Here is a 12,460-nt window from a genome sequence, read left to right on the forward strand (position 1 = left end):
GAAAAATTTTTTTGAACAGACATTTCTCAAAAGAAGACATTCATACAGCCAACAGACACATGAAAAAATGCTCCTCATCACTCGCCATCAGAGAAATGCAAATCAAAACCACAATGAGATACCACCTCACACCAGTTAGAATGTCAATCATTAAAAAATCAGGAAACAACAGGTGTTGGAGAGGATGTGGAGAAATAGGAACACTTTTACACTGTTGGTGGGATTGTAAACTAGTGCAACCATTATGCAAAACAGTATGGCAATTCCTCAAGGATCTAGAACTAGATGTACCATATGACCCAGCCATCCCACTACTGGGTATATACCCAAAGGATTATAAATTATTCTACTACAAAGACACATGCACACATATGTTTATTGCGGCATTATTCACAACAGCAAAGACTTGGAATCAACCCAAATGTCCATCTGTGACAGACTGGATTAAGAAAATGTGGCACATATACACCATGGAATACTATGCAGCCATAAAAAAGGATGAGTTTGCGTCGTTTGTAGGGACATGGATGCAGCTGGAAACCATCATTCTTAGCAAACTATCACAAGAAGAGAAAACCAAACACCGCATGTTCTCACTCATAGGAGGGAACTGAACAATGAGATCACTTGGACTCAGGAAGGGGAACATCACACACTGGGGCCTATCATGGGGAGGGGGGAGGGGGGAGGGATTGCATTGGGGAGTTATACATGATATAAATGATGAATTGATGGGTGCTGACGAGTTGATGGGTGCAGCACACCAACATGGCACAAGTATACATATGTTATGCACCTGCACGTTATGCACATGTACCCTAGAACTTAAAGTATAATAAAAATAAATTAATTAATTAATTAATTTAATTTAATTTTTAAAAAAAGAAAATTTTTTTTTCTTTTTTCTTTTTTTTAAATATAGCTTTAGGCAGGCATGGTGGCTCACACCTGTATAATCCCAGCAATTCGGGAGGCCGAGGCGGGGGGATCACTTGAGATCAGGAGTTCAAGACCAGCCTGGCCAACATGGTGAAACCCCATCTCTACTAAAAATACAAAAATTAGCCAGGCATGGTGGCACGTGCCTATAATCTCAGCTATTTGGGAGGCTGAGGCAGGAGAATCACTCGGGAGGCAGAGGTTGCAGTAAGCCAAGATGGCGTCACTGCCCTCCAGCCTGGGTGACAGAGCAAGACTCCATCTCCATCTCGAATGTATATATGTAGCTATTAGGAGCAAATTCAGTATGTGTAATTTTGCATATCTTTTTAACATACTTATGTGCTATTACTGTGTCCATTTCTAGAAACTTTCTTTATATATTTTTTGTTTATCTTTTACTTACTAGTTTGTAAGAATTATATATATAATGAGTAAATGAGCTTCTTTTTTGTGGTTTGGAATTCAGAAAATTTCCCCATTTGTTATTTATCTTTTGGCCTAGTTATGGTGTTTTTGTTTTTGTTTTTTTCTGCGGTGGATGTGTGTGTGTGTCTGTTTGTGTGTTTTACCATGTAAGCTTAGTAAAATTCATCAATTTTTGTCTTTTATGCTTCACTCTGCTCCAGCTATAGTAACCTCCTTGTTACCTTTCAAATATGCTAGATACTTTCCGACTTCAAGGTCTTTTATTTGCCATTCTCTACACCTGAAATTCTCTTCCCTGAGATAAATATTTCATTTCCTCCTTCACCTCTTTTGAGTCTTTGATCAAATGCCAGCGTTTCATGGAGACTTTCTCTGACCACTCTATGTTATATTACAACTTCCCCTTCCCTGCTTTGTTTTTCTTCCGTCACATGGAGCTCACAGACTTTTGAGGTATTTATTAGTATTTTTTCAGATCAGATTGGAGTTTACCCACACAAATGAAGCGAGTGAGAATGAATATTTTTAAAATGGTTGCCTCAGGAGACTAGACCCTTGGTCCAGTGAAGCTATCATTACCCAAAACATTTTTATGATGACTTCTTTTAAGAACTGCCTTCAGAGACAGATTAAAGCCTTACAAAGAAAGTCCTGTGTCCAGAAAGCAATGTGTCTCAAAGTGTGGCCATTAATCACTTGCATCAAAATTACCTGGGGTGGGGTTGGAGACCTATTAAAAAGGCTGTTTCCTGAACCTTACCCCAAATCTATTGAATCACCTTCTCTGGGGGAATGGGGCTGAGGAACTTGCCTTTTAAGTAAATTCCCTAGGTGATTTATAGGCCACTAAAGATTGAGGATCACGACCATTACCTTTAGTTTCCCCTAGTTTACTCATACACTCTGTTTTCCTAACTTAGTTTAGTTTAAACCAAAGATTTAGGATTATGCAATGGTTTGAGTGTCCCCACCAAAACTCATATGGGAACCTTAATTCCTAGTGTGGAAATGTTGGGAGGTGCAACCTTTAAGAGGTGGAGCCTAATGGGAGATGTCTGGGTCATGGACCCACCATGTCCTTGACTGTTCTCATGGTAGTGGGTTCTCCCTCTTGTTCTCATTAAGCTAGTTTAGTAATCCCAGGAATGGATTTCTTCCCAGGAGAGCAAGTTGTTATAAAGGGAGGATATCCTTTCCGCATGGGTCCACTTCCCTCTTGACCTTTCGCCATGTTATGATTAAATATAAGTGTATTTAAAAGAAAATAGTGATTTTAGTTTTGTATCCAGTTGTAAATGTTTAAAATTTTGTGGTATTGCACAAATGTAGCATCTATAATGTATTGTCTTATTTTCTAAATATTGATACCTGCCCATTCATTTTCTGAATGAAAAAAAAACAAAACAGTGACAGTGTTTGTTTAGTCAACAAATCTTTGCTACCGTATCTTCCTGTGCAAAATAAAGTCTCTTAGTGCTGGCCTGTAGGTATAAACTATCATTTTTAATCCTAAAATAAATGATGATAAAAGTGTTAAATATTATTATGCATTTAATAATAGTAAAATAGCGACCAATTTTAAGGGCCTACCATATTTTAGGCACAAGTCCAAGTGTTCTCTGTATCTTATTTTGTCTTTACAAGAAGACAAGTGTTTTAAAGATAAGTGTTATTCCCACTTTATACCTGAGGTTCCTTTAAACTCATGGGAATCACACTGAAATGTAGTAATCAGGAACCCTTAAATAGAGTAGTTGACAGTTTTGTGCCTTCTAATTTTTATCAAATATTCTTCCTTTTGCAGCACCTGGTATATGGTAGGTAGGCAGTGAGCATATGTGGAATTTCACCTCCCTTCCCCTGAATTGCTAGGTTCCATTTAATATATATTTTATGTTACAGTACAGCTTGGTGAAAGTCAGTGACTTAGGTAATTATGACTTAAGTTGAAAGAAATTAAACAATATCCTGTTCTGAATTTAAACAAGATTACTTTTTGCCATATCTGATTTATTAGTAATCCTGGTTTCCATTAACAAGATAGAAATATCTATGCTTCAGCAATGAAAAATTTTACAAGTGATTAATATATGCTAACCATCAGATATTCTGTTTATATTTCTCTCCAAACTTTAAATTAAAACCATTTCGTCTTATCTTACCAGTTTTCTAATAGCAAGAACTGGAAAATATAAAAGTATATCTGACTTACGATTAACTATTTTGTTTCGCTCATTGCCTCAACCCTTCCTTCTTCCTTCTCTCCCTTCTTCCCTTGTATCATTCCTTTATTCTTTGTCTTTTCAAATTTGTAATTTTAGCATTTGGCCTTGGGTTGATTTGGCAACTTGTTAGTCCTGTCCTCAAATGTTATATGATGGGTAGGCTGTTTGATTTATTCAGAAACTTTATTATTTAAAAACAGAGCCATTTCCCTTTGTTATAGAATGGTTTGCCCTTGCTTCCCCACTTTGGGTTTGAGATTGCAGGAATTTACTTGGAAACTATTTATCCCTTCATGACATCTAACTCTGATGAATGCCATGTGCAGTTGGTTGACAGCTTTGGTCCTGCCACTGGATGCACTGGTACACTTTTATCTCTTCAAAAAGAAGAAAATACCACAATTATGAGAACCACACATTTTCTCTTAAAATGACTGGTTTTTCCCCCGTCTATTTTCCTTCTAATGTTGTGAACTGAATTTTTTGCTGCTGGTAGTGTGTTATGAATGGTAGCCCTGTACATGAATGATCTTGGCAGGAAGAAGCAGAGTCTCCTAGCCACGAAAAAGATTTGACATCTGTGCTGTGAAGTGCCACCTTCTTGTTAATTATAATGGAATGAACTGACAAGTAGGAATTTCTACAATTTCATACTGTCCACTGACCCCACAGGCTTTTGATGATTGCAATTTGAAAATCTCAAACATAATTCATATTTTGGGAAGATTGATCAGATTAATTAAAATTTTAAGTCTCTCTTTGATTAGAATAAATTGTTGGTTAAGGCTACCATAAAGTGTCAGCTGGCTGTGTGATCCCTGTGTATCTCCCAACTACTTCCAAAAAATTAGAGTGATTTTCCAGTAACTTGTAGAAAATTGATCACTTTGTTGTTGTTTTTTTATAATTTATTGAATGGCTGTGTGCTTTGTATAGTGGTGAAAGTTTTGTTATATAATATTTTATACCCAATAAGATACCTGTATTTTCATAATTATTTTATCTTCTTGCTCATTTTCACAAAAAGAATATGGGAAGTACGCAATTTCCAGGCAAAGTTATCTTGAAATGGAATTCTTAAAATCATTAAACTTGCCTGCTTTTCCCTTTTATTTCTCTCTCTCTCCCTTTCCTTTATTTCTTTCTTTCTTTTTTTTTTTTTTTTTTTTTTTTTTTTGGTGGGTATCCTGTTTAGCTAGTACTTAATAGCACTTATGGGCAGGTAATTTGTTATATCTGCTTAATTAATCCAATCAGTGTGAAAGCAACAAGGACTTACTCCCTTTTGTGGGAAGTGACGTTCCAACTATTTTTTTTTTTTTGATGTCTTTTATTTTAGAGGTTGCCAATGATCAGGTCAGAGTCAAAACTGACTTAAAATATTTTAGAAAAAAAGCACAACAATATCCTAATTTTCTAGTCTCAAGAGCTGTACATCCCCATCGATGAGTTAAGCTATATGGGTGTGAAATTTGGCATAGAAGGTTAGGCTGCTTGAGCACCTTTTATCCCATCATAGTTGTGGAATGTGAGAATTTGAATTTTCATGGTGGCACTGATATGAAATTGCCATGAGGTCTGGTTAATGCTCTTCTAAGTGTGTATTTAAACCTGCCTTCCAATGAACTTATTGCAATGGTGCTAACTTAACACTCTTGCCCACAGTTCTAGTTGCCCTTAACAGCACCTACTTTCTATAGTCAAAGCACAGATTTTTATGGAGGATTCAGTCTAAATTTCTGAGATGAATTTCTGTAGAGAGAAAATGTATTGGCTTTAAAAATTAAGAGGTTTGATTCTGTTTTGAATTTGGATATCAAATGAGTCTGAACGCATGACATTTTGATGCCGTTTGTCTTTTCAAATAGATTTACCTTCTAATGCATGTGATGACAGGACTTTGCTCATCAGCTAGAACATACATTTCAGAGGAGTTGTTACCTAAAATATTATCATAAGGCATAAGAAAACACACGATTTAAGTTGCCTTTCATGAACATAATTAAGAATTAATAAGCCAGTACCAGTGGCTAGTCCCCAGAATTTCCACTGTTTTGCCTTTTGTGACCTGTGTTATTAAAAGTCCATTATTTTTACAGACTTTATTAAATTGGATCTTATTAAAGCATTCTATATTTGCATTTGGTCTTTCATAATTCATTATTATTATGACATTTACTTTTTACCATCAGATCTGAAAACATATCATAAGCTACCCTTTTCTCTTGAAAGAAATGCTAATTTCAAACAGTCCTCTAATAGAAGAGAAAAGCTTTATCAGTTTTTTCATTTATTCCAGATCGTGTTAAGAATACTAATGCTAGACTTCAGTATGCTAATATCTTAGAGCTTTTTTTGGTCAAAAGCTTAGAATTATTATTTTTATCTCACGCTGAGTATGAAACTAGAAGACCTGCTACTACTGGAGAAAACATAATTGTAAAGTACAGTTCTTGATTCTAAAGACTTGTGAAAATGTTGCTAAAATCTGTTTTTTAGGATGATGCTAGTCAGTCTGTCTTTGTACAATGCTGTATTATTCTATTTAAGAAATTTTATCCTCTTGAAATTAATTTAGTTTAATTTTCTCATAGTTTAAGGGTAATGTTGTAGTGTTTAAGACTAAGAATCCTGCCGGACGCGGTGGCTCACACCTGTAATCCTAGTACTTTGGGAGACCAAGGCAGGTGGATCATGAGGTCAGGAGTTCAAGACCATCCTGGCCAAGATGGTGAAACCCCCGTCTCTACTGAAAATACAAAAAAAAAAAAAAAATTAGCCAGGTGTGGTGGTGGGAGCTTGTAATCACAGCTACTCAGGAGGCTGAGGCAGAAAATGCTTGAACCCAGGAGACAGGGGTTTCAGTGAGCTGAGATCACAACACTGCCCTCCAGCCTGGGCGACAGAGAGAGACTCTGTCTCAAAGAAAAAAAAAAAAAAAAAAGACGAAGAATCCTATGCTGTCAGCCCCAGACAGCATTTAGGGTATGCTTCCTGCTTTTCTATGTGATAATCACTTCTGTATCATGTCAGATATGTTTGAAAACTCAATATAGCAAGATTTTACATACTGATATCAGGCAGGCTGTCTAATTTAACATAACTAACAACACAATGAGTTCTTTGTTGAAGTACTAGTAAATCTATTAAACTACAAAGCAAAACTTACTTTGTATTTTGTCTCCTTTTAGATTTCTGACTATGTGCAATAGACACTTTGGCAGTGTTGTGGCACAAACCATTCGAACTCAAAAAACAGATCAGTTTCCGCTTTTCCTGATTATTATGGGAAAGCGATCATCTAATGAAGTGTTGAATGTGATACAAGGTAAAGTACATGTCACAAGGAGAGTAAAGCCTTCTTGGTATGTGATAACTTTATAGTTTTTCCACCAAAGCTGACAATATTTCTATTAGTAAATTTGCATTTGAAAATATAGAACATCCTGAAAAATGTCTTCAAAAAGTATAGGTGCTATAAAAAATAATATGCTGCATGAAAATCTAACAGAAACATCGTAATAAAATTGCACAACCCTTGGGACACAGGATGTTCAAGTTAAATGTTCAGAATTGCTAAATTCTATAATCTAGCAATTAGGACATAATCAGTTGTGAAGTACTTAATTTCTATTTATATTGATTTATTGTTATAATGTTGATTAATTGAAAGAAGTGCTTATCTTTAGTTATCTAGAAAATCTAGTCACTGTATATTGAAGATTGAATTTTTCACAATGACAATTGTTTCTTCTCATTTGTATGATTCCATGTTTAGGGTGCAACCCTGAAGCAGGAAACTGTTGGATGCCTGTGAATTTAACCACAGTGCACATTCTTTACCAAAAAAGAAGTGAATGATTTTGTTTTGTTTACTGTTACTAATACACTCCAGGGGTTGGTGTAAAATATTACCTTGTTCATTACAAAGCTTAGGTTGAACGGTATATCTTCTCTATGCCACTGGGGAAAAGGTTTTTCAAGTGCCTCAAGCTAAAACTGTATCTGAGATACTGATTTCTGCCTCCATTTAAGTCTGGTTGGGAGGAGGGGATAAGTGTAAATTGCAGTGCCTTTAAAACCCAAATAAAACCAGACCTCTAGCATTTTATGTTTTCTCTATAACTAGAGCATTCAATTTCATAAACAGTGTTTAAAAAGACCTCCAGGGGAACTGCTTTGCATAGGGTAAATGGATAATGAAGATAACACTTCATTCCTGCTTTCCCTGTCAGAGGCAACATTGCAAGAACTAGTGGTTCTCAAGGTGTGGTTTGTAGACTTCAGACTAGACCCTTTTAGGGTATCTGTAAGGTCAAAATTATTTTCCTAACTGTAATAAGACTTTTTTTTTTTTTTTGCCTTTTTTACTGTGTTGACATTTGCACTAGTGGCTCAAAAGGAATGGTTTATAAAAACTCTTGGCACCTTAGCACGAATCAAAGCCATAACACAAAACTGTACTAGTAGCCATATTCTTCATTGCCATGTATTTAGTTAAAAAAGAAAAGAAAAAGCCTTAAGAATGTCCTTGATGAAGCAGTAAAAATTATTACTTTTATTAAATTTTAACTCTTTTAATAGTTTGTGTGGCACAATGGGAGGTACGGGTAAAGCACTTCTGCTGCATACTAAAGTATACTGGTGGTCTCAAAGAAAAGCACTGGTGTGGCTGCTTACACTGAACTATTTGATTTATTTCTTATAGAAATTATTTTTACTTGAAAATATTACTGACAGGCAAACCATACATATGTAGTCTGGGTAGTTGCCAGACGTTTTCTGTGATTTTTTTTTTTTTTAAATATTCTATAATGAAGTGTGTCAGCATTCAGCAGAGAAATACATAACTCAGTGAACCAATGTTTTACAAATGACCAGTGCATATTATAAAATCATATACAGATAAAAGATCCTTTCAAAGGGCAATGGATTTTAATGTAATGGAGTACACAGATTTCATTGATATGGTTTCAAATTCCATGTGCATCTAATTTGAAGAAAACTTACACTTGTCAGTTTAAGTGTAGTATCAAAGAATATCCACATTTATCTATGAAAATACTTCTTCCTTTTCCAACTACATATCTTTGTGCGGCCCGATTCTCTTTGTAAATTTCAGTCAGTACAAGATATTGTAACTGGTTAGTGTAGATGTCCAAGAATACAGAATACGGTTGTTTTCTATTAAGCACACACATTACAGAGATTTGCAAAAATGTTACAGTGCTGCTCTTCTCACTAACCTTTTTCTGTTGGAAAATAGTCATGTTTCATAAAAATGTAATATTTATATTAACATGTAATGGGTTTATTATTGTTACTTTTAAATGGATTTATGAATTTGTTTTAAATATTTCTATTTTAATTTCTAACACAGTAAATGTTAATAGCCATAATCCACATAAACAAAAGTTCTTTGGGTATCTCAGTAATTTTTAACAGTGTAAAGAGGGGTCCTGAGACCAAAAAGTTTGAGAACTGCTGCAATCAACTATAAAGAGTAAGTTTGCCCTGAACTGCATTAACTAGTACACTTTTTCTCTGCCTTTGATCAATAAGGGCTTAAGTATGAAGTACCTACAAGTTCAGCTTGGCCGTGGATCCTTCCAGTTAGGGCTAAAACATAGCTCATAAGTAGTGACTTAAGCCTAAAAATTAATGGCCAGTATGTAGTCAACCTATACAACTGTAGTATTTTCCCACTGATGATTCCAGTGTACTCCATATAGTACCCATTTCCCATGCTCTGAGTCTTAGTCACTACAGTTTTTAAATAAAACATAGAAACCCAGAGACTTGTCCAATAATAACATCTGCATTGGCTAGGTGTGGTGGCACATACCTATAATCCCAGCTACTTGGGAGGCTGAGGTGGGAGGATCACTTGAGACCTGGGCAACAAAGGAGACCCTGTCTCAAAAGAATAAAATATCTATATTGAAGGTGCTCCTAAACTTCTTTTGTCATCTGTCATATCTATTAATATTAACTACCAACGATTTGTGTATACTTTACATTATCTCCACTCCTTCTAAGAACATTACATACTGTTATCTCCATTTTGAGAAAAGGAAATTGATCCTTAGAGAGCTACAGTCCATTTATTCACTTGTTCATTTATTTGTTTACTGAATAAATATTCATCAAAGCCTTTGTCATGTGCCAGACAATTTCCAGGTACTAGATTATATAGCTTATAAGTAATGGAATTAGAGTTAGAACTCTAACCATAAAACCAGTTCTGTTTTCTTAGTGCCAAGATAACGTTTGTCCTGTAGCTCATTTACTGAGTGAGTAGTACTGATGTGAACAAATTAGATCATTTCTTTTGCCAAGGACCATAGATGTTCCCTAAACCCATGCTGCCAATGGTCATAAGGATAATTAGGGAAAGCACCATTGAAAGATCATGCCCTCTGGAAAAATGCCAGCAAGAATGCTTGGTCTTTATTGTCCTGTTGGTGGCCATTTCGTTAATGGGGAAGAAGATCCCTTCTCAAGCCATGGATGAAACCTAACTCTTTCTGCCTGTAGGTTTGAGAGAAGAGAATTGTCATATCTTTATATATCCTCATGACTTTTTCTCTTGTAGATACATCCCAAGCAAATAACAATGACTTAAATGTGTTCAGGAAATGGCATATATGTGCTATATGTTTGTTATGGACTTGATCAGGGAATAAAATGACATTAAGGAAAATCAAACATTTAAAATATCTTCTTTATAAAGATCATAAGAGTCATTTAAAAGAAGCTGAAAGGGAGAAATATCAATTGGGCAAAAAAAGAAATCATTTTTTTCAGAAATTGAGTTACTGTTTGTTTCACCAGAGGATTTTTGGTGATAGAAGGTAATTCTAAATAAGGTAATAAACTGAGGTGGGTGGCAAAGAGGCCAGGCTTCGAGTCAGCCTCTTCTGGTTTCAGATTCTGACCTCACCACTTAACCAAGTTGACCTTAGTCAGACAGGTTTTTTTGAGCTCTCTGCGACTCATTTTTCTTCTCTTTAAAACTAAGTCATAATGAATCCTTCGTAGAATTGTTGTACAGATTAAATGAGATAGTATAGAAGCGCTTAGCCTAATCAGTGATATGTAAACTACTGGTAGTTGTTGCTAGTGTTATTAACTAGATATGTTTTCATAATTTGACAGAACTTTTGAACTTCATGATTTGGACATTCATCTATATAGTGCTAAAAGTCCTTCTTATTAAGAAACTGCTCCCTCAAATATAACTGTTCTGAAATTTCAACTGCCAGTTTACTACTCTTTCTTATTGAACATATGAAACATTTCAATAAAACCACAAAAGTATTTTAACTGTAATTTTTTTAGACTGGTTTTCCTTTCTGGTTAATTCTAGAATGACTTTCCAGTTTCTAATACTTTAATAATTTGAAGTTATATATAAAAAGCTTATATAAAGTTTGGCAATCTCTATATGTTTTTAGGGAACACAACAGTAGATGAGTTAATGATGAGACTCATGGCTGCAATGGAGATCTTCACAGCCCAACAACAGGAAGATATAAAGGACGAGGTAAGGTTAAGCAGATCTTTAATAGGATTTTGATGAGGTAATTTGTCAAATGATGGTACATGCCTGTGATATGATCGATAAATAAAGATGATGAAGATGCATTTCCAAATTTACCAAGGGTTTTTATGCTATGAAGTTTACCTTTCAGTCCATTCTTTCTGTGACCCCAAGACCCAATGATTTGTTGTAGTTTATGGACTATTTACACTTTGCTAGATTTGGGGTGGTTACAGGAAGTCTATTTGCAAGAAATTAGTTCAGAAGCATGTTTATAGAAGAAACTATAGTCCAGGAAATGATGTCTACTATATGGATTTTATCACTCACTTTTGTGGTCCTCTTACTCTTTTTAAATATTGAGATTAATTAGCAATAAACACATTTTATATTTGAATATATGTTTGAAGTACCTTGAGAATTAGCAAAAGATCTCCAGCATGCTGAATTTATCAACTTCCTAAACATATTCAGGTGTTTTCTCAACCTCCTAAACATAGTCAGGTGTTATAGATAACATGAACATAGAACCTTAAATAAAACAATAATGAAAGCATTATTGATGACAATAGTGTTCAATACTTACCTAGTATTTATCATGTGCTAGGCACTGTGCTAAGCACTAATCATCTCGTATGATCCTCAGAATAACCCATGAAGTTGTGATCAGTCAGTGTTCTGGCAGTAAATACAGTTTTAAGCTAGGTTATTTAAGAAGAGTTTAATAAGGTGACCATTTTTAAAGATGTGGGCAGGGTTTTCAAAAATCAACAGAAGAAGCTGGGCATGGGGGCTCACACCTGTAATCCCAGCACTTTGGGAGGCTGAGGTAGATCGATCATTGAGTTCAAGAGTTCAAGACTAGCTTGGCCAACATGGTGAAACCCTGTCTCTACTAAAAATACAAAAATTAGCTGGGCATGGTGGCGTGTGCCTGTAATCCCAGCTACTTGGGAGGCTGAGGCAGGATAATCTCTTGAACCTGGGAGGTGGAGGTTGCAGTGAGCCAAGATCATGCCACTGCAGTCCAGCCTGGGCAACAGAGTGAGAATCTGTCTCCAAAAAATAGTCAACAGAAGATGATACAGACCCAAGGCTAAAGGGAACCATTATCATCTCTAGGCCTGAAAGCCTAGGAGAGGGTGCTATATGGAGAGGACTGCTTCTGACAGAGGGATATAGCCAACCTTGGTAGCCCAGTAGGGAGGAAACTAGGGAATAGCTTCACCTTCCTTCTCTGATCTTCTGCTAGTATCTTCTATTAATTTAGCATAATTAGAAGCTAGAAGGTAGGAGAACCTCCATGGGCAAAAAGCTGTGTAGA

The 12,460-nt window shown here is 35.6% G+C and overlaps 1 protein-coding gene across 4 annotated transcripts in view; it reads left to right on the top strand.

Moving 5' to 3' along the window:
* FAF1 (Fas associated factor 1) overlaps window positions 1–12,460 on the top strand; it is a 534,320-nt gene that overhangs the window by 432,186 nt on the left and 89,674 nt on the right. For all 4 annotated transcript variants that reach the window (XM_033226429.1, XM_033226430.1, XM_033226428.1 and 1 more), the window contains 2 exons: window positions 6,785–6,921; window positions 11,051–11,139. In XM_033226429.1, coding sequence (XP_033082320.1) covers window positions 6,785–6,921; window positions 11,051–11,139 — 226 coding nt within the window. The remainder of the gene's footprint in view (window positions 1–6,784; window positions 6,922–11,050; window positions 11,140–12,460) is intronic.

The sequence above is a fragment of the Trachypithecus francoisi genome, unplaced genomic scaffold, assembly GCF_009764315.1.
Source record: "Trachypithecus francoisi isolate TF-2019V2 unplaced genomic scaffold, Tfra_2.0 Lachesis_group12, whole genome shotgun sequence".
NCBI lineage: Eukaryota > Metazoa > Chordata > Mammalia > Primates > Cercopithecidae > Trachypithecus > Trachypithecus francoisi.